This window comes from Colius striatus, chromosome 3 (genome assembly GCF_028858725.1).
Source record: "Colius striatus isolate bColStr4 chromosome 3, bColStr4.1.hap1, whole genome shotgun sequence".
NCBI lineage: Eukaryota > Metazoa > Chordata > Aves > Coliiformes > Coliidae > Colius > Colius striatus.
The window spans coordinates 34,925,394-34,949,542 of NC_084761.1; the positions used below are offsets into that span (position 1 = coordinate 34,925,394).

A 24,149-nucleotide genomic window follows, 5' to 3' on the forward strand; every position below is an offset into this window, starting at 1 on the left:
GGCTGTCAGATTGCTGTAGCTTCCTAAGACGTGAATATCAGACTACATGCATGTGCATGCTTATAAGCCCATTGCTTCTTAGACACAACTCCTATAAATATTCTGCTTCATGCTTATTAATATCTTTAGTCCACCTTTTAACTACACAGTTTTCTTAGCTAAAAGCAAACAAATCAACCCTTAAATTTGCATAAAGCAATGGAAAAAAAAAAGTGGAGATAAAGTAGGAAGGTATAAGTCACTTGAAACACACTTTTTCTGAAAACCTCTCTGGATGTTAAAGGAAAAGTCCTTGTTCAACCGAAAACATCATATTCTCTAAGTTTTAACCCATGTAAGAAATGTAGTAGAAGGATTAATGGACTGCTTTTATTGACTGAATAAAACTTGAGTCATTTACATGCAAATAGACACTTGAAATCTTTTGCATTCTTTCCAGTGTTAGAAGATAGTATCTTTACAATGTTTACTGTGAAATATTCCAATATGAAAACCAGCAGAATGAAATGGTGGCCATTATTGCTGTATGTAGTCATAAAAAGATTTCAGACAGAAATATTTTAAACATTAATATTACTAAAATCACTTAAAGCACCAAGGAATGTTAAATCGATTTAGTTAGAAGTACAATTTATTTCACACTTTCCTACCAATTCTTTTGATCAGCTTTAAAATAATACATAAGCTGAAAGCAATACAGCAAAACAAATTGCTTCTAGCAATGAAGCAGCAAGCAGATTTTATACAGGCGTGCTTCAGTGTTTTAACTTCTCATATTATTTATCTATCAAAGGATAAATTTTAAATTCCTTAAGATCTGATGGCCAAATCAAGACCTCCTATTATCCAATCTACTTATTGATGGTTCTGATCAAACAAGGTTGTTAAGCATTTGCTTACACATAAATATGAGTCGTCCCCTTGAAGTCATTGGGAATAACTGAACTGAAATGCAATCACATTTTTACTAAGTAAATTGCTGCAGCTTGAAAAATATCAAATTGAGAAACCAATCTAATTTTATAAGCCTTACCTTATAGACTCTTTTTAAAGCCTGTTCATTTGAGATAAACTATACAAAGGAAAACAAAACCTCTCAGATTATGAATATATTTACATTTAAGTACTGAAATTCCCAAGTTTGTACAGTGTGGGTACAAATGTTTAATTTCTCAAAACACATAAAATTTCTGACTTCCCTAAGTATTTAATCTAACAGAATTGGAAAATTTCTCATACTGATTTTCAGCCATTTGCTACAGCCTTTGGTATAATATGTGCAGTTTTACTAATGGACATATTATTGGCAGTTCTTAAGTTCTTTCACATTATTGTTTCACAGATAATATAAGCTATGAATTTAGACATGCTGTAACTATCTCTTTCCCTCAGTTATAGACAATATTTAGGTTCCAAGGTTTAGCACACCTAAGCTAGAAATCCAATGTAGTCTAAAGTACATAAAGTATGTCTATATAACCTCTATAACATACCATTGTACTGCTTTGTCTCTTTTGTTCCTAGTCTGTAGGAATGAAATGAGTAGAAACTTGTTTATCAGCAGTTATTTGAAAACAAAAAGTATATTTTATTAGCTATTCTAAAAAAAAAACAATACGGCAAGTAGAAAATACCTGCCTTAATTGCATCTTTTAAATGACAGAAGACAGTTATCAGTTTTAGGAAGCTCAGTCAGGGCAAGTGTGTTAATTGCAACCTTATATTCCATAAAACAGAAACTGTGCAGCTGTGCTCACAATTTGGGTCCTGCCTTGCCTGGGAAAGTATAAGGAGGAGTCATCTCTATTGGCCACATCTAGCAGTGAATACACAGAGAATAGCAGAGATTGGTCCATTCCATCAGCTATATCAAAAAGGTAGGACAACAGTGAAGGGTCCATGATTGCCAGCTGCTCCATGCCTTGGTGAAGAATAGATGCAGAGATATTTTTATTCCCTTGCAGAGCAGTTTAAGGAGTTATTATGGCTTTGTCCTCAATGTTTCATCACATTAGAGCTAAGCAAATGTTCAGTAAGGGACGATTTGCTGCTTTTAAATTAAAACATAACAGCTAGCAACAATTTGAAGGCAATGATTCAGTCATTCAAAGAATTATTTTGATTTAAGGATATATATATATATTATTATCATTAATGCAGAAGCATGTAAATATTCTTAATGATATTGCATCACAGCCCTTCCAAACTCATATAGAGGGGCTGTCTGTGTGCACCAGTGCATGTGTTTTTAAGATAAAAATAAAACTTGTCATTTTGTAATTGATACCTTGAATCAAAATCTTGCAAAAAAAAAAGCAGAGTTTGAAGTTTGGGAAATCACATTTGATATGTTTGATGGCATGACTTCTAAATTCAGGATGTTTAATATATTATAGAATCATAGAATGGTATGGTTGGAAGGGACCTTTAGAGACCATCTAGTCCAACACCCCTGCAGAAGCAGGTCAACCTAGATCAGGTTGCATAGGAACATGTCCAGGCAGGTCTTGAAGACCTTCAAGGAAGGAGGCTCCACATATACATTTTAAGTAAGGCTACATAAACCTTATAAATATATATAAACCAGCTTGGGAATTAAACACAAACATGCAAACAAAACAATGTCTTCCATGCATAGCCTCCAAAATCAGAGATTTAAACTTTTGTCAACAACTTGTATTCAGATTCCTGAGAACACCAGTGGTCAGATAATCGTAAAATTCTGGAAAGATGGTATAGATTTATCTAGTGGAACATGTAGTCAGATCTGCAGCTTGCTGCAGTTGTTTTGCTCTTTTGGGATGTATCAATGATTACATTTTAGATTATAGTAGATGAGATGAAAGTACACCCATTTATGGTGTTTTGGTAGCCAGTCTTATGGAACATGAGAGTCTTGAAAAGTAAGGTTGATACCAGCAAGTTATTAGTGCACTAACTTTCATTGCTATTATGGGAAAATATGGAAATCTGATAATCTGTTTTGCTTGTCATCAAGGAATAATTTTTTATATATTTAGTGTTTTTTGTTTCTCATGCTCTGTATTTTTTTATAACTTGACTATTTAAATTCTATGGCAATGCCGCATTTAAGAGTGTTTTTTTACAAAGTACATTCTTGTGGTACATTTATCTTGACAAAAATCCAGTTTACTCAGGAGATGCAATTAACCAAGTAAAATGCAATTTGAACCACAGACTCAAAAGGAAAATCATATCATGTTCCAAGGTAATTGTAGTGGACACCCTATCACCAAGGTGCAAATCTGTGTAGTACATAGAAAAGTACAGAAGAAAATAGTACTATTACATCTCAGGGCTAATCAAAACACTTTCTGTATTTTTTTTTTCAGATTTTCAAGAAACTGGCTGAGACAGGAAAATGATTACCTGGATTAAACCAACAGAAGATATCCTTCTTTCACTAAAAGACTGTTAATATCCAAACAAAAAGTTAGATCTTTCTTTCACTGTGCCAAATCTACAACAAAAAAATTAAATGATCAGATATCTCTTTCCTGAAGTTTCAAGTCTTCTTCTAGATTCTCAACACAGATTCTAGTTTCTTAATTCCATCACTATTTGAGTCAGTATATTTTGCCAGGTGAAAGCTCACTACCAGTGCTAACTGTTCACACAGAAATCTTTTTTGCATTATCTTCACCAATGTCTAGCAGCAGTGGGATCTTTTAGAAACATGAAATTTAATCAATTGCAGAATTGGCTTACCAATTTCTAAATTGAAAAGAAGGAAGTTTAAAACAATTTCCATTGGTTAGCATCTTTTAATGTGTTTTGTGAATCTCCATGTAAGTGTTTCTTTTTATATTAACAGTAATGAAAGCTTAAACTGGACCTCAGTGGCCTACCCAGACACTATTGACAGAAATGTGTCTTGAAGTTCAGCTTTCTAGCAAAGCACTAGCATGGTAAGCAAATCTCAAAGGAATGATACTCATTCGTCGCAGCTATCTTTCACAATGTTTGTGAGAAAACAGGAAAACATTCAATCTATATTTTGGAATTCTTTTATTTGCTAAGATCCTCCTGATTCATCAAATTCATACGTACATATGGGCATCTTCTATACGATTAGATATAATACAATTAGATAAAATATACTATTCATACTGACTTCAGAATATTTGCATCCCAGATACACTTGCAGACATTCTATCCAGATGCATGAGTTGAGATAAAATTTTCAGTTGTTCTGATGTAGACTTTTTCAGAAATTAACTTTATGGTCATAAATCATCTCTGATTACTTTAATAGGGTCATTTTGAATGTGAAGATGTCTGTGTAAGTTCATAAATTTTCTTGATAATTTTATGCCTGTGGCTTGTATATTGTAATTCTGACAATTCATGCACATAGTATTATGTCATAAATTATCACATTTATTTTGGCATGAGTCTCAGTACTCATGAACACTGCTTCTGTTATTTAAATACATAACATATCTGAAACATAACATTCAGTATCCGAAAGAAAAGAACACTTAGGAAAAAATCTAACACAGACAAGGGATGAGGACTGCAATTTTCCTGATGATTTGGGATGCAATACTAATTGAAAGGAAAAAAAATGATGTCCAACTCTTTGAAGAATCCTTGAAAGTCCAGTTTAAAAGAAAAACGCCCACATCAAGCATTCAATTACAATACCTTATGCAAGACTTCTAATGACACAGAAATGTTTCACTTGATACTTAGCTTGTTACAGAACCCTGAAGACAACCAACTAAACAGCAACTTTTACTTCAAAAATAGACTAGGTAAGTCTCCTTGAGAAAATCTATAATGTTTAAGACAAAATTTATGTAATGTGAACTATTAATATTTTGTATTCTATTTTGAGGAAAAGCCATTAGCCTTGATTATAAACCAGGTTATATGAAAAATATTATGAACATACCACACCGCTATTGAACATAATTATTTCTCAGGCTTTCAAACTTGCACATACTTATATTTTTATATCTGAGCAGGTCCACTGAAATCAATCATACATATAAAATAAAATTAAATCAATTTATACAGATTAGACACCAAATCAAATTATGTTAGATTAAACACCAAGAGCCCAGCAAATAAAAACCTCTGACAAAAGTAGCCCATTCTATACAAAGTGACTGCATATTTTTTATATAATAGGCTGCAGCTTAATCATTTCAACCTTTAATTACTGTGTCAGATAATGAATATTTTGAACATATGCTTCTTCACTCTGCTAGAAGGTATGAATGAAAGAGAAACAAGTTTATATGCACTCTACTGTGTGTGCATGTTGGGGGAGGGAGTAGCACGCTAAATAGCACAAGGAACCAAGTGGCAACAATTGGAGGAAATGGTGTCTGTAACAGCTGCTCCTTTCAGATTCCCCTAGAAGGAGACTGCCTGAGGTGGGCCACAGCACAAAAGGATAAAGAAGATGAAAACTGATGCAAAGCAGGAAAATAACTGCTGAGACCCCTGAGTCTACATCCGAATAGTCCCAAGCTGTGTGGCAAGACCTCTTTAGCATGCTACAGAAGCTGGTGATGAACTACATATTACCATGAGGCAAACTGGCTCCTAGCTGTATTGTCTGCATGTTATGTGTAATGATAACCAGTAGTCCTCTGGGAAAAGGATGCAATGATTTCATCTCTGTAAGCATCTGAGCTCCCCCTGGATACAGAGACCATTAAACTGAGAATAGAAGGCTAAATTTTAGGCAATGATTTCTAATTGGAGAGTGAAGACAACTTGTTTTCAACAGTACTGTCAACCACTGATATTTTATTGCTGCCTATATTGATCACTGTTAAGGACAAAAGGAACTAAAGTGTTACCATCTTTTCTTAGTGTCATAGCATACATTGTGTTTTCTGAATGAAAGTACTTCATAGGTTTCTTATAGCATTGGAAATGCCATTATATTAGGCAATGCCACCATATTATCACATAATATTGTGTTATTTACACTGAAAAGTATTGTTATATTCATTATTGTTAAAATATCATTTTATACTCTTAATATAATGAGTCATTTACGTTTTGTACTACAGAGAATTTCTTTCTCTTTCAACAAAAATGCATGTTGCTTTCCTTACCTGTCAGATGTTTTTTGTAAGACTAAAAACAATAGGCACAATCTATTACGTACACGTTTTAAATTAATAGTAACACATTACAAAGTGCAAGGTTTCAAAATCTTTCTTAAAAAATAATAATTCCACATGTGACAAAAAGAAATGGAACTTACAAGTTTGCTGTAACTTTTTGGCTGGAAGCATGGGTGGACAATGAAGCAAAAGGGGGAGCTATAAAAAGCAAGCAAAATGGAACCTGAGGAAACAATGCCAGGACATCTAATACTTTTGACACTTTCAAGGGTAGTTTGATCCTTTCTGTATCATGGACCCTGTGTCGTCTTGTTCATTAACTAATTTCTCCTGTGATGGAGAATTCAAATATGCATGCAGTCTTCTTTATTTAGTTAATTTTTAAAAATCTTGCTCTCTTCATCATTTTCACAGCTTACTGTGATCCTCAGAAACTTGACATTCTTACCCGATCAACTTTCCTGTTGTCATACTTGTCAGGTAAAAAACAATGCATATAAACCTCAGTGCAGAAAAAAATCTTAGTCTAATCTGTCACACCAGGTTCTTGGAAGAGATCAAGTATCTTCTCATTGCTGCTGCAACTATTAGATACAATTTTATAAAAATGTATGTAGCTTCTAAATTTTGAAATATTTTCACATTCAGGTACAGACTTTGACTGCAACTGATGTGAGAACAGGCTCCAACTTTCCAGTATTCAGTTGATTTATTCAGAAGATATGCCTATCATCATTGCAGAAATATATATAAAGATGGTCAATAGCTTTTGGAAAAATCATATCACAAATCATTAAAGCACGTAAGAGGGTATTTCAAGACAGAAAACTAGAACCCCTCTTACACTGCAGAAACTAATCAAGCAATATTGAAACCCACACTAAATTCACTAAAACTTCCATTGGTCTACTACCGAAAAAAATAAACCACCACAAGTTACCACAAAGAATGACCTCTATAAAACACATCTATTCATAAAATAAAGTAATTTTGAAGTTGAAAGAACAAATAGAAATAGTAATTATCTAGTTGGTTAATTGCAATAATTATGGAGAAAATATTAAGCCAAATTAATTTTCCAGACAATATTTTTACAAGGATCATGGAGGACTGTGGCTTCTCTGATGACTGGCACGCACAAATCAAGTTTCTACTTATCTTTCCTTCCAACTTAACCTATAATGAATTAGAGGAATGTTCCTTCCAGACTGGAATTCCATATGTAGAAATTTCACTGTCTTAGAATTTTTATGTATGAGAGACTCAAGGAAACATGAGAAAGAGGAGCTTGAATTCAAGGATCAACAGAAGGGATTACGTCAGCATTACAGCTTTTTACACCAAAAGTAATTAACATTTTTTCTAATTTCCTGAAATTCTGAAAAACTCAAGTGAGTTGACATATCCTTAATTATTGCTCACAAATACACTGTATCAAACTAGTATGTAAAATGTGTTTTATAGAAAAATGTAACTAAATAAAAACTGGTTTATATATGTATGAATACAGAAAAAGGAAAACTAGTCCCAAATAACCTGAATTATTAATTTATATGATTTCTACAGATCCAAGCATGGAAACCTGGCTCCATCAGTTCTGCAATTTATTGAAACCATAATTAATTAAGCCACATGGATCCTTGCCTACAGAACTAGATACAGTTATAAAAGATCTGTGAGACAAGACTCTCCAAGTATTTTCAAGTCTCAAAAATGTCCAAGATGCCAAGGAGGCAGAGAAAGGCATTGGGAAAGCTAAAGCAACTTTAAAATGAACTTACTGATAATGCTATCTGTTGTTTTCCAGCAAAATTATATGCTAAACTTAAGCAATATGCAGCTTCTCCTTCCATCTTCATGTCACCTCCTAATGAAAGGATTAAAGTTACAGTTACTAGTGTAATCTGAACAAAATGATGTTACTAACCACAATTCTTAAATAACATAAAGATATTTAAATGCTGTACTAAGTTTTTCCTTCCCCTAACCCTTGTCATTAATCTCTTTCAAAAACATATAGTGGTAATTGGAAACAGAGGCTATGGATTGAAACAAAGTCCAACAAGAAAGTTTGGCAAAGTCACAGAAAATATCTTCCAGTAAGTAATAGAGTACAATCAATCTATTACACTGTAATGTTCTCTGTCATAAATTTTTTAATAATACACAGTGTCTCCACATTAGAAAGTCATAGTAGACTCTCTCTATATTCATATATGAGTAGCTACAAATACATAATACACGCTAATATATAAACACAAAATATGTTGATCCATATACTTCGCTAAAGTGAATCTTAGTGAAACACCAAGAGAGAACCATCAACAGGCTAGATGCATATTTCTTAGTCTCACAGCTAATCTGCAAGCTACTGATGGCTAGAATAACTTAAAAAAACCATTTTATTTCACTAATATGGATCAAAGCTGGTCTTATTATAGTGCTCTCTCAATAGAAAATCATCTATACTGAAATTTATACAAATTAATTATATAAATTTCTACTGTATTACACAATATTCCAAATTTTCCCCTCCCTAACATTAGTATCTATTAAAATAAGCAGATAAAATTCTATTAAAAACAGCCAATAATTCAGTCTTTCTTTTGCTCAATATCCATCTGCTCAAACACAACAGGAAAATCAACCTGAAGCATACCCGCATATCCTGATATATTGTAAAATGTATAAAAATTATAGTTGCAATAAAAAGGGAGATTATCTGCTTATAATTGTCAAGATAACAAATTCTTTCTGTCTAAAGACACAGAAACCTACATCTAGTTCTAGAACTCTGAATAAGTTCTGAGGCCACAGCAATACTCTATGGCACTTAATGTCGCATAAAATTATAAAAAGCCTGTCTCAAAAATCTGATGGTTTTTCCAACATCTAATACTCCTTAAAAGGCATAATGATGCAAAAGGGTACAGAAATATCATTTTACAGAGGAATAACAAGTAAAAAGTTGCTAGGGATGTAAAAACACTCTTCCTTACTTAAGAACTATCTGAGCGTCTGAAGTGGGTAATATCTAATCCTGATTCATAAAATACATAAACATAGATGATAGTCTAGAAGGACAGAATGGACATTACAAGGGGCAGTTAGAATCAGTATTGGTTTAACTAAATTGTTAAATACAAGCTTCGTAGATAGAGGTTATGGTTGTGGAATGGGGATGTCATGGTTTGACATGACAGCCTTTTCTGGTATGGGGGAAGGGGCTGCAAAGATGGCTCCTGTAAGAAGTTGCTCACAACTCTCCCCAGCTCTGAGCCAGACCCACTTCTGGGGCTGAGCCAATTAGACGCCTCCACGATCACTTTTTAAGAAGAAGCCGGAAGGGGAGGTGTTTTCCTCCATTTTCTTTCCTTCTTCTGCCCCTTCTTCTCTTCTTCTGGCTGGTGGTGGTGCAAGGAGTAGGAACGGTGAGAGAAACAACCATGCGGACTCCAAGGTCAGTGATGAAAGGGAGGAGGTGTGCTGGAGCAGAGACTCCCCTGCATTCTATGGAGAGAACTGGTGAAGCTGAGATTTATTTTCATTTCTTTAAAGACCCCACATCAGCGGGAGAGACTCATTTTGATAATGAGCCCGCATCAGGGGCAAAGACTCATTTTGCTAAAGCTGACCCCGGACCAGGGGCAGCGATTCACTTCATTAAAGGCCCCGAGCCAGGGACAGTGATTTTGGCCGGAGGAGGCCTTGTCCCGAAGGAGGGGCCCTTTATCACTATGGCCGGAGCAGGCCCTGTCCCGAGGAAGGGACCCAATATCCACAGCTGCAACTGTGGGGAGGAACCCACAACAAAGCAGCTCATTAAACTTATGCCCAGAAGAGGCCTTGTCCCGAGAGAGGGACCTTGCAACTGCAGAAACTGCAACCGCGGTGAAGAATCCACGTCAGAGATATTCACCAAGGACTGTGTCCCGAGGAAGGGACCTTGCAAGTGCAGAAACTGCAACCGCGGTGAAGAATCCACGTCAGAGATATTCACCAAGGACTGTGTCCCGTGTGAGGGAACCTGTATCGGCAGAAGCCGCAGCTGCTGGGAACAACCCACACCAGAGAAGTTTGTTAAGGACTGTGTTCCGGGGGAGGAACCCCGTGTTGGAGCAGGGGAAGAATGCCAGGAGTCATCCTCATCTGAGAAGACAGAAGCGGCAGAGCCCATCTGTGAGAGACTGACCACATCCCCCACTCCCTGCCCCCCTGAGCTGTTGCGGGGGAAGGAGGTAGAGATATCGGGAGCAGTGAGCTGGGCCCGGGAAGAAAGGAGGGATGGGGGAGGGAGATCTTAAAGTGCTGGTTGTAATTTTCTCATCATCCTGCTCCCTTTTTGCTTTTATTCTGTTCTGTTTCTTGTAGAATAAACTTTCCTACTTTCCTCTCTAAGTCGAGTACTAGAGTCTGTTTTGCCCAGAACCATAATTGGCAGTGAGCCCTCCCTGCCCTTGTCTCAATCCACAACAATCTTGCTTATCTTTTTACTCCCATTTCACTGGGTCCTCCGCCATCTTAATGAGGGTGGGGGTGAATGGGGGCATCGAGCGAGAAACTGTCGTGGTGCTGTTGTGCTAACTGGGCCAAACCACGACAGGGGACCAGAGAACTCATCTGAAAAGAGCTTCTAAAGTTAAAATTTAAAAAGAACAGTGCCAAGTATACTGTGCATAGTGATATTTACTACATATCTCAGGAAGCTTTAAAATTATTAACTTGAAGTAATGGCACTTGAATATCTGCCTGGTCAAAATTAATTTTGGAAATACATAAGATCCATTTTGATAATCTCGTCATTTCCAGCAGCTTTCACTAAAAATAAAGGAGAGGTTGCCAGAAAACTTCATCAGTAGTCCTTCTAGTTACTATTACTAGCAAATATTAGTAGGATCAGTTTTACTGTAGCTGTGACTTAAGCACATAGAAAAAGCTAAAAGCTTGTATTTGATCAACAGATGCAGCTAGAAAAGACAGAGAAGTTTTTGGGTACATATATTCTTCTTCAGCTGATTGTGTTGGCATTCCCATGATGGATATAAACTCCCAAAAGATCTAAACAGGCAACTTGCAAGACAGATCAACTAATGAAAACTGCAGATAAAACCAAAATAAGTTATTTAATGGTTTAATTAAAAGAAAATATAGTCAAATACAATCATATACCCTCACAAATTAAACATTTGGAGTGAAAAGAATTATATTCTTTCCCCCAAAGTCCTGTTTGGTTTATTCTTTCAAAATTATCACATAAAACATTCAAATTTCAAATGGTGGTTTAAAATATTATTCCTCATGAGACAAGGCAAGATAAAAATTTTTAGTTTTTTAGAATTAATATTATCAAATGGCAAAGTTCACAATGGCTTAGTTGTCTGAAACCTCATTAATTTTTTCCAGCAGAATCTACTGGTCTAACAAAGACATTTATTTTTGGGAACTTGCCTTGGCTTCACTTTCTACAGAATGCTATGTTTACCACCTACCTATACAGTTATATATTCATTTGTGGCAAAATTTATTCTAACTTTTGGAAAATATTCTCAATTTTTCACCATTTTTGATAGTTTAATTCTATGTATCCCCACTACTACTTAAAGACCAACTAATGGAATGCTGGACATACATTATTAAATTAAAAGACCCTTATGTATCTAGTGATAAATATCGAATTAATTGTATATATTAATTGTGTGTGCAATTCATATACAGAATATACCTCTTAAGGAATACCATGAAAGGCTCGTGAATTGCTAAGCTTGGAAGGTGATTACTTAAGGCCTTCGATCTTACTTCTAAGAAGCATCCAAATAATCACCTGGAAAAACTAAGTGAACATTTAAAATCAGCTTTTGAGAAACAAGCAATAGTAAGATTTCTGAAAAATTTGGAAAGTTATGTGTATATTCATAAAGACAACTTGTAAGATTTGCCTTCCCTTTTCTGATGTGTAAGAAATGCTCCTTATATAACATTCAAGTAATATTCTAATTTCCCTCAATTTTAAACCTATCAAAGATTCATATAGCTGTTATGTAGAACAAGAAGCCAACCAGGTGTAGTCAGCACGGATTTAAGACAAGGAAATTGTACCTCACCAACCTGATAGCCTTCCACAATAAGATGACTGGACTGGTGGATGAAAGGATAAAAAGTGGATACTGTATTGAGAAGCATTTTTAGCAAGACTTCGGACAATGTCTCCTGTAATATTTTCATATACAAGCTGATAAAGAATGTCTTAGGTAAAAAGACAGTGAGGTGGACTGAAAACTAGCTGAGCTACTGGTCTTAAAGAATCGTAAGCACAGTATTAAGTCCACTGGATGGCCAGTTGCTAGTGGGACACTCAGGGATCAATATTGGCATTAATATTAATTAATTATCTTCACTAAGGACCTGAATGGTGTCACCAAGCACATCTTCAGCATGTTTGTAGACAATACAAAACTGGGGAGGACTAGGGGTCATGGACAAAAGCTGGAACACAAAAAGTTCCACTTAAACATAAGGCAAAACTTCTCTACTGTAAGGGTGAGGGAGCCCCAGCACAGGCTGCTCAGGTAGGGTGTGGAGTCTCCTTCTCAGGAGGTTTTCAAAACCTGCCTGGATGCGTTCCTGTATGAGCAGATCTAGGTGGACCTGCTTGAGCAGGGAAGTTGGACTAGATGATCTTTAGAGGTTCCTTCCAATCCCTACCATTCTATGATTCTATGAAATGCCAAGTCCTGCACCTGGGGAGGGATAACCCCTATATCATCCAAGGCTGCAAGCTAGCTGGAAGGAAAGGAGGATGGGCTTTCTGGTATAAAAGAAGTTGCTCATGAGACAACAATGCACACTCCTGTCATAGGTGACCAATGGGATCCTGTCGACTGGGAGCATCTGTACTAGGAGGAGAAGCTGAAGGAGCTGAGACTGTCCAGACCATGGAAGAGAAGGCTTAGGGAAATTTCATCAATTTGTACAAATTTCTGATCGGAGAGAGTAAAGAGGAGGAAGTGTGTAAAGAGGGGCAAGAAAGGCTCTTATCAGGACCTGTGGTGGAGTAGAGACTCCCCTGCATCCTATGGAGAGGACTGGTGAAGCACAGATTTGTTTGCAGTTTGTAAAAGACTCTATGCCTGGGGCAGTGATTATGCCCAGACGAGGCCACATCCCATGGGAAGGACTCCATATTCACAGAAGCTGTAGTTGTTAGGAAGAACCTGCACTAAAGAAGTTCATTAAGGACTGTGTCCCATAGGAAGGACCCCCACATTTTCAGAAGCTGTAGCTGTTGACAAGAACTCACAGTAGAGAAATTCATTAAGGACTATGCCCCGTAGGAGGGACCCTGTACTGTAGCAGGGGCAGAATGTAAGGAGTTGTCCTCCTCTCAGAAGAATGAAGCAGCAGAGACCATATGTGAGAGACTGATCACATCCTCCATTCCCTACTCGCCCACCCCGAGTCATTTGAGAGAGTAAGAGGCAGAGATATCGGGAGCAGTGAGCTGAGCCTGGGAAGGGAGATCTTAAAGTGCTGGTTGCATTTTTCTCATCCTGCTCTCTTGCTTTTTGTTCTGTTCTGTTTCTTGTAGGTAGTAGAATAAGCTTTCCTTTCTTTCCTAAGTCGAGTAGTGGAGTCTGTTTTGCCCAGAACTATAATTGGCAGCGAGCCCTCCCTACCTTTGTCTCAATCCAAAACGTCATTGGTTATTTTTTTTTATTTCCTCCCATGTTGCTGGAGCCTCTGCCATCCTAACGAGGGTAGGGGTGGATGGGGGGCACCAAGCAAGAGACTGTCCTGGTGCTTCATTGCTGGCTGGGCAAAAGCCTGACACAATGGGAACAAATTGAAACTCAACAAACTCAATCTGAACTCAACAATATACCGTGAGAGTGTCTGAAGAGTGGAAAATATTTCCCAGAAGGTGGAGATACTAAAACCTAGAGTTGGATGTAGTCCTGACCATCCTGCTTTAACTAACCCTGATTATCTCCATACGTCAGCTATTCTGGGATTTTTACTTTAGGTTTCAAAGTATTTACACATATTAAGATATACAGAAAAAACTGTCTTTCCTTATGATAGGAACCTGTTTTTTTGCAAGTACTAAATAAATATGTAGAATGAAGAGTGTTTCAGCAAATAATATAACTCAAAATTTGCCAGATCAACAATGGCTAGCCAATTAAAATCAGTGAGCTGATTTTTCATCATTGACCTCACATTCTGAGTATGGGTTGACTATTTTCTGATACTATTATTCCCAAAGGATTGGTGTTTTAGAGATAAAGCTTTCAGGAATCTAAAAGATTCTTTGTTGTAAGCAAGAAGGCATTTCTGCTTTAGTGAAATCTAGAAGTGTATTGATAGCATTTTTCTTTGAATTTCACAGGAAATAATCACCCAGTCAAACACTTGACAATTTCTGCTTTACTCTTGGGAACATCATGGCATGCACATCAAATAAAGGAACGTGAAAGTGTTATTTTCCACCTACCTTCTTTTGCCATTTTTAAAGCTTTTCTTAGTGTTTTGATGGCCTGTTGGTGTTCTTTATTTTCTAACATTTTGTCTGCTAGTAATGTATAAATTCTCCAGAGATGCTCACAAGCCAGCGAATTGTAAGTACGGCCTGTCTCATCCTTCCATGTTGAGCCCTCTGTCAGCTGATAAAATGCTTCATAATGCTCAGCAGCTTTCACGATATCACCTGAAAAATATCATTTCTAATTACAGTCATTGTAATCAACAAAATTTAAAAACAATTATTAGTCTATAATAATTTTTCTCATTAGAAAGTAATTTGTAGCCAATCATTTCACAGATTTTCCAAGAATCTTCAATGCATAACTTACAGATCACTGGAAAACACTGTCAAATCTCATAGTTACCAGTAATTTCATTATTTAATTTAAACATATCACATTTTAAATTAACTTTCCTTTGCAGATTCACAGTGCTGGGGGTGTGATATCAAGGATACAGAATCAGAATTTTCTAGAAGATACATCTATTACAGATTCATGAATTCAGCCTTTGTGAGTCTCATATTTCAAAATCACATCCATGAATAAATAATCATGATACTAACTGTTGCTCAAGCTTCTCTCTGCATAATGAAAACTCACGCTGAAAGACTTGAAGCGTGGAGAGTAGAGGTATCAAAACTGTGAGAAAAAAGTATTTATTCAAATAAATTGATGAAAAAAGAAATTGTGCAAAGTAATTTATTCAACAGTTATTGCTAGGCCAACTCAGGTGTCTTTATGTACTAAGTTTACTGGAAGAGCATTAACTACTAACAGATTAATTATTAAGCCTGAAGTAATAGACTTTAAGGTCTTCAAATGTAAATTACTCTAAGGCAAAGTTTGCAGATAAAGTTCATTTTAACATGTAAGCAATTTTTCCCCCCTCCTCTCTACCTTCAAGCTAGATTTTTCTCCATGTATACATGCAGTCTAGGAGATTTCCTCACTTTCTGGACAATGCAAATTCTTTGAAAGAATAGAAAAGCTTTTCCTTATACACAATGGGTACAGAAAAACTTCTGGGAAGCAGGTAAGATGAGACCATGTACATTAAAAAAAAAAAAGAAAAAGAAAAAGTAGCATTCTGGTCACACAAAGAGTGTTCTATAGTAGGGAGAACTGTGAACATGATCCTTCCTCCATAAGTTTATGTGTGTATGATGAAGGAATCTTTGTCCACAGAACATCAATATATCAATTACTATTTCTATTAGAAGCTGAAATGAATAATAAACTAACTTTGCTTAGATGTGTTTGCAGTTTATACGTCTCCTGAAATACAATTTATATGGAATAACTGCTATTTTGCAGACTATTTTTACAGTGCTGCTTTCAAATTACAAAAAGAACCCAGAAGGAGAAATGCTGTTCCCCAGTTGTAGTAAAGAGAGAGAGAGAAGTCTGGAGAAGGACCTTTTTTACACATTCCAAGAGGAAATGAGGTGAGCTCCCCAGGTCTCCAACCAACCTAGAGTCAGCAGAACAGCTATAACAGATTTCTCTTATTAAGTTAGATTTGTCTTTTGCATATATTCCCCTTTAATCACCATGCTTTCAACTTTTCAGGATAAAACATGATTCTTTTACTAGAATTAAATATATTTTCATATTAAGCTTCTCTGATGATTGAAATGGATTAAACTGAAATTCAAAAGCATAAGAAATTTCTCTTTGAAAGAAGCGAATAATTAAATAAGTTTCATAGATAAATCACTTTAATGCTCTGCAACATATGATTAATGTAAGAGTCACAAAGGACACACCAAAAAGTGCTGAAGAGTGAAGAGTCAGATGACAGAAGAGACAATAGGCTTTATTCAGCTTCACACCAGCTACGAATTGGTATCAGAGAGATGGCCCAAAAAATTCAAAAAAATCTTAATGCCGGAGCAGCTTTCAGACCCTGTGAACAGTCAGGAAATTATCTGTATGTTCTTTCCAAATTATCATACCTGACATTAGACTAAACAAACAGAAAAGCAAAGAGAAACTATCATGACCAGTACAATCCATTTAAGGATTCACTGACAGTAGATGTAACAGGAAATAGATATGTAGACCTGCTAAACCCAGATGAAAACTTGTCTATTCTAAAGGTTTCCAATTTGAATTTGGGATTCTCCTTATCCAGTCTAGTTAACTTCTTAGAGCAAATTCAAGTCAGAAGTCAACAGAATTCCAGCTAAGTTACTCAATAGATATTTCAGATATTATTTGGAAAGTTGAGTTGAATGTTAATAGCTAGATCTAGCACTTTATCCACTTGGATACTCATAAGCACATAAAGACATCTCCTTAGAATTTGCCTCAGAGTTTATTAATCAACTGAATGTCTTTTTGAAAGGATAGTATTCTGATCTAGTTTTACTACTTGTGTAACAGATTTTTTAGAATAATGAATATAAATTCATATGTTATTCAAAAACTTCTAGTAAGAATGGGAAGCAGCAAGCAAATGCATGATATCACCCGGATACACAATATGAAGCTGAAGACAGCATCTGTATTTCTACTAAGACTCTAATATAATCTCTTAACAGGACACATAGTTTAGGTAAATAATATATGCAACCTTCAGAACTATTGTTTAGATTGTTAGAACTATCAAGTATGGTAATTCTTACTCATGCTTCTTCACTTACAGTATCCCCTTGAGAAAGTTTCTGTCAGACTCAAAATTGAACTCATATATTCCATGTACCCCATAGTTCTTAAGAGTTGACCTAACCATAAGAGCTGTGACCTGACATTCTTTTTGCCAGGTCTCAGGGAAACCTCTTTAGAAACAATCCATCTATATCAAGTTTCAAAATACAAAAGCAATATAATATTTTTGGTAGCATTCAAATGGAATGAAACTACATTTGGCTTCACTGAACCACCACAAAAGATTATGAAGCAAAATAGTAATACAGTATATGCACAGAAATATCAAAAAGAAAAATATCTGTCAATTTCTTAAATGAGGAAGAGATGGAATTCCTGACCTTAAAACCCTTACGTGGCTGGGAATTTGTTTACTGAAGACTCAAGCAATACTAGTCGTTTAGAGAGTTCTCAAAACACTGTAGACTTTGGAATTTATTTTTCCATCAAAATAATGTGAAATATCTTATCATTGACAGAAAACATGACAGTCTATTTAATACATAGTGTTTAGGTGAATCTCAAAATATATGGAAAAAGAATATTTTCAGAAGGGTGGCAAGTTTATTCACTGTCATGAGTTGGTCCAGTTGGAATTGATCCAGCCAGTGCATCCCAGCCCTTAAACACTGAACCACTACAACTGCTGGGCACAGACGTAGGTACATCCTGCCTGAAAATCTTGAAAAACATTAAAAAAATTAATAAGCCAATTAAAGAACATTTGAGAATAAAAGTATTTTTATCTCACTTGAGTAGTGACAAGGCAGTTTTAAATTACTTTTATTGTCAACTGAAGAAAAGAAGAAAAAAAAATGGCCAAATGAGAGGGAAAACAATGAGTAGGAAAATCATATACAATATTTTGTAAAAATGTATCTTTTATATCTCTAGGAATTCTAAAAGAATATCCAGAAGGTGTTTCTCAGAAATCTGTTTCAAAAACATTTGCAAAACATTACACAAAATAGTACAGCTATTTTCACTTGTCAATGTCAACAGTAATTATATTTTTCTTTTCACACTACCATGCAGAAATTAGCTCGGTATATACTAAATGCAGTTTTTGCTATCTCTTCCATGTTTATAAAAGGAAAGAAATGTAACTTTTATAACACACACTATCAGTACTACAATGGTATATAATGTAGCTCAGGACATAACAAAAGAAACCCTATCAGCAATAATTTAGTCTTTAATGTGGGAGGCAAACACTGTCATAAGAATCTTGGCATTAAAAAATCGCTTTTAAACAATTTAATAAATATAAGACAGAATTATGTCACAAACAGTATCAAATTTTGGAAATTCTTATTTTCATAGTAGCTACATACATATGTACTAAAATTTGTGCTACAGTTTTCAGTGAGTTGCTTAGAAATAAAAAAATAAATCCATTCAAGAAAAAGAACTCAATGTAATTTTGTAAATACTGGAGAGAAACGTTTTTGCATTATCTAAAACTTCTTTTATAATTCTCGTTCCTAAAACCCACTCCAAAGTATACATTTTTTAAATCAAAATAGATATCAAACCAAAACCGGTATATATGGAGACTACTATTTTGCCTTTTTTTTTTAAGTAGAGAGATTGACTAGATATTAACACAAATGGGTTTAAATGTGAAGCTGCCATAAAAGCAGGCACATAAATGTAATTCTCCCAGCCGCTATTTTGATGCACATTTTTGATTCCATGAATATTTTATGAAATGGCCCAAACTAAAGCCATATAACATTCCTGCATTACTGATGCTTGCGCCCGTAAGCTACAAACATTAGAGGCATGATTGAGTGCATTAAAATGAACTCATTCAGCAGTGCATTGATTACTTGAAGGGGGAAAAAAAAAAGAAGTTACTCTCACTTAAGAAAACAGCACACAATCTGAAGTTTTCAATACTGAAATTAAAGACAACAAATTTAAATAATGTGGTATTTAATAAATAAAGGCAGGGCAAAACTATCTAAAATTCTCTATATACAGTCCTGACATTAATTAGGTGAGATGTTAATTAGGTCCACACATTGCTTCAAGTACTGTACAGGTAATTTAAAATGTCACAATCTGCAAAATGCAGTGACGGCCCTGTTCTAGCTCCATGCCTCAGCAATACTGAGAGCACCTAATGATTTCCTTTTTTATCAGCTCATACATTTACCAATGAAAATAATGCCAAAGAAACAATTGCACAAAAAAAGTGACAGGTCTGTTTAGGTACACTTCTTCAGCAGCACTAGTATAAGGAGAAAACACATTTAATGCTAAATTCTAAACCGTTGCTGAGGACTTGAGAAAACGTTCCACTTTAGGTTAAAACAACCTAAAACAACAACAAAGCTTTATGTATATTATAGTATATTTTAATCTACAACTAGAACATTTTTTGTAATCATTTATTACACTGCACAACACAGACATTAAATCTGCTTGAAGCAACAGTTTATGGTAGCAAAAAAAGAAAAATGTTATTACTATTTTAAAAGACAGAGGCTGACATTTCAGTTTAACTGCTTGAACTACTTATATTACTTTAAGTTTCTTATATTCAATTGTGATAATTATGGTAGCCTTATTCATTCTGAAATGGTTGAGGATCTACCACAGTTTCCAGTGTGAGACATTATCTACAGAGGTTATGATAAGTCTTCAACAGAGATGTGTTGGAAGGCAGAACAAAAAGATCACATGAATCTCAAAATAAGGCTCTCATTGAGTAAGTAGTTGAGCCAATCTGAACTCCCGAGGTAAAGTGGCCCATAAAAAAGTTACTGGGATTGATCTCAGATGTAAGAATCTGAATTTATTTGCCATTTGCAAAAGTAACACAAAAATTGTAGAAGAAATACAAGACAAAATTTTGCTGTTCCACAACTCTACAAGATTCTTCTAACACACAGCTAAACATCAGACAATAAAGATAGGTATTTTTAACATAAAGGATAAAAAATTATTTTAATCTACCATACAGGAACTATTTTTTTTTTTCAGAAAGACTCCACAGGGAGTTTTAGCAAAATGACACAGTTCATAAGAATATTGTAATGAACATACTCACTCATCATGCGTATATTCTGACAATTTCCCCAATTTGACAATACACCTGAGAAGTAGAAGGCTTGAAGATATAAAGGGAAAGGTATTTTCTGTTCCCTTGTCTGGGTCAAGGATTGCTATTCTAATTCTTAGCACTGTAGTTTAGAGAATGATATATTATTTCTGTTGAGGTCAGTTAAGCCAGTATTTGTTGTCTGGAAAGAAAAACATAACTGTAGGAATCCAGTGACCATTAGCTCAGATAGTCAAAACATACCTATATAAACCGAGAGGGCAGTGGATATTGTAGCACCCTCAGCAGTACTGTTATATCACACAGCATATTATATTGCATCATCACCACATTATTAAAAATTCCCTAATAATATGTTGAGATACCTCACAAGCTAGGTATCATACTTGTTCCTCTGGTTGCTTGCCTGTATGCTCTCTAATCCCTTCCCCTACTGCTGCCAACATCACCAAACTCCAAAAAAAAGGAAGGGTTTTCCATAGGTAGCTGAAATGACAGCCACTTTAGGGTTAAGTCTGTTGTGGACCAGCAAGAGAAAAAAACCTTTAATTAACTGAAGAACACATTACCAGAAGAGTAACTACTGTGAAAAAAATCTTCTTCTTATAAGCAAGCATGAAGAATAAGGAGGAACAGGCGCTGTTGTAGTGGAGACTGGAACAAACATCATCTTCTTGCCTTTCTTTCAGTTACTGCACCACATATTCAAAATTCCGCATTAGCTCTAGGCCTTCTTAAGTTGCTTTTGGCTCTACATAAAACATCTCAGGTTTTGTCCAAGAAACATACAGCTACTCTCTAGATTGTTTGCAACTACTCAGAGTAACTCTACAAAGAAAATCTGGTGTCAACTATGTGATTTCCCCCAAAACTATATGCACACAAACCTCACACATATTCTGTACCACTCTTAAGGTATAAGATATAGAAATAGTTAAGAGTTATTTCATGTAACCCATAACTCTGAAAGTTACAAACATATCTATAATTACCATCTTGCTATCTGAACTACATTATATAATCATTTTTTCCCTTTACTTTAGGATTAGCTGTGGGAAAAAATGTTCATATTTCAGACTTTTTCACAGAACTTCAGATCTGAGGGAAAATCTAGGGTCTCTGAATGTTTTGCTACACTAATTGCACAAAATGGTTTGGCAGCATTTTGTCCACATGCAAACTAGAATAAAAAAAACAACAACAACAACAAAACACACTCTCCCAGGATCAGTGTTCAACTTCAGGAAAAAAACCTGACAACTAAACAGGTTTCATACAAAAATTCCACTAACTCGTATGTCTTGCATTCATATTCAAATAAACCAATACAGAAAATTTTGGTTTACAATTAACATTCCTTTATCTTTTTAGGTTTATGAGAACAACATTTGTCAGATACCTTCTTCTGATTTGTTCATTTATATATAAACAAACACTTGTTGATATATTTCAATATCAATCTAGAGGAGAACATTGCAAATATTGCCCGCTAACTGAAAGACAACAAACTCAAGGAGAATGGAATTCTTGCTTCATGATAACATTCAAACCTGTATTTCATGTCTGTAAAGCATGTAAGTGCTTTCTGTATGTAATGCAAGTCTCCAGTCTCTGATTAAGAGCAGTTTCTAATTCAGTGGGATGCTCACAGTTCAGGTTTGAAAAACATTTCAGTGTTTTTAGGTAGATATATAAATGCAGAAAGAGGAGGGAGGTGAAGATGCAGGGATGAATAGTAAAGAATGGTACATGCTTGGCAGTTCTGTTTTTCAGGGCTGGAGAGTTTTTAATCTCAACAGAACCAAATGAAAACACATTATGTTACTATTTAATCTCCAGGAGTAGTATAAGCATTATCTCTTAAATAAAGTGACACTGAATCAGATTAGTTTTACTCAATTACTCTTTTTGTGAACTTATGCTTGCCTCAGTTGAAATAATTTTTTTGGTAGTGATTGCATTTTATTGAGACTCTACTCCATTCTCCTTACTTTTCACAACTTCTGATAACAAATACCAGATGTAATATTCCAGCACCAGAGCTGTTCTGTTGTACAAATAATCTGCTTCAGAAGGATGCTTTGACTAGCAAGTTGAAGTCCCTTCTAACATGAATTATCCTATGATCCTCTGAAGATTAAGACTAATTACTACTAGCTTCATAATGTTTGTTTTACCTATGACTTCTACAGATTGTTGATAGTGACTGAGGACATTTAACTCCATTAGTCCTCAGTCCCATTGAGAAGGCACCTCTGGAAGCAGCACCTCCTTTATCAATTACTAAAAGGAAACACTGTCTCCAGGAAAGTTTGTGATGACAACTGCCAGTTCAGGTGCAGCAGTCCAAGACCTTGCAAAGCTTTGAAGAAAAAAAATTCTGTTAGCAAGCGGACAGCTTTGAATGAAGCTTCATCTCAGTTCTACTCATTAAGCAGTAAATAATTAAAATACCCTGGAAAAGACAGGTAAAATACAAGCAGCAAAGTCAGTAATAGACATGAAAGAGAAGAGAGGGCGAAAAAAGAATTTAAAAAAGCAAAGAAATAATTCATTTGAAGTTTTAATAAAGTTTCATTTGCAGTCTTGTTTAAAGATATATCAGACTTTAGGGATGTAACCTAATTACATTTTTATTCTAAGTTCTATTCAAAGATTCTGGACTTTGAATCTTTAACACAGATCAAACATAGTATAATTTACTTATGGCTATCAATACTTTAAAAAGACCTCTTCATTAAATGTCGTGGTTTTATGAACATGCACATAAAACAATCAGAGCAACATTTGATACCAAAACCAATAAGAAACAATGAATCTTACAGAATTGCGTATATAAATGATTCGAGTTCTACACATTATATTCAAGTGTACATAAAATATTTTTTCTAAAATATTTCTGCTACAATATCTTTCCTAGTTCAATGTAAAAATCAGTAATATTTATTAGTATTTTTATGAAGTATTTGAAAGTGAACTTTACTATTACCAAATATTAAGAACAGAAACTAATGTAAAATTACTTCTATTTTTACATACGTCAGAACTTTTAAGGAAAATGCAAATTACTAAGTTTAGAGTTAGCACTTATGCACTCCTGTGAATATTTTGAAGAGCTTCTCACTAGAAAAGAAGAATACAGACCTGTTCTGAGGTGTTATACTACAGCTGAAATATCCTCCATTTAAAGAATCAGAAAAGTAGTATTCAAAGAATTAGAAAATTAGGAAAGTGGTAGTGACTGTGAAAGGAGTAAGAAGGGTTTTGGCAATCCTGCTTATTTATTCCTCATGCAAAGAATATTATTACTTCCTGTTTAAATTAACTGAAGTAAAAGCATGAAGAAAGCTTTTCCTTTTCATGGTATTTATCTTCAAAAGTGAAAATAAGAACCCTACAGAATATTCCTTCAGTTCTCTTGTTCAAAACATCTTAATTGCCTACTAACATCTTTTAAAAAATAAGAATAAAATTAAATTGTATGTGGAATATTTTTTAATAAACTCAGCAGGCCCCTTTTCTTTCATATTATATGTTCAGAAACTTCTTTCAGACTTAAGAGTACACTAATTTGATCTTAAAAATACTTTAATTTCCAGAACATCAATTCAATATCTGCTAATTCAATAGCAGTAACAACAAGATATCATTCATCTGAGAGCTACATTCTCCACTTGCATGGGGATGAAAACTTTTTAACCTATCATCTACATGAATCTATCTGGATTTACAGCTGTTCTGTCTGCTGCTGACTGGGAAAAGCATCATATCTGAAGACTTTATCCCCTAACAATTTGC

The 24,149-nt window shown here is 35.0% G+C and overlaps 1 protein-coding gene across 1 annotated transcript in view; it reads right to left on the reverse strand.

Moving 5' to 3' along the window:
• TTC29 (tetratricopeptide repeat domain 29) overlaps positions 1-24,149 on the reverse strand; it is a 129,636-nt gene that overhangs the window by 68,183 nt on the left and 37,304 nt on the right. The window contains exons 5-6 of the mRNA XM_061993686.1: positions 14,602-14,814; positions 7,892-7,977 (exon numbers count right to left, since the gene is read on the reverse strand). Of these exons, the coding sequence (XP_061849670.1) occupies positions 7,892-7,977; positions 14,602-14,814 (299 nt within the window). The remainder of the gene's footprint in view (positions 1-7,891; positions 7,978-14,601; positions 14,815-24,149) is intronic.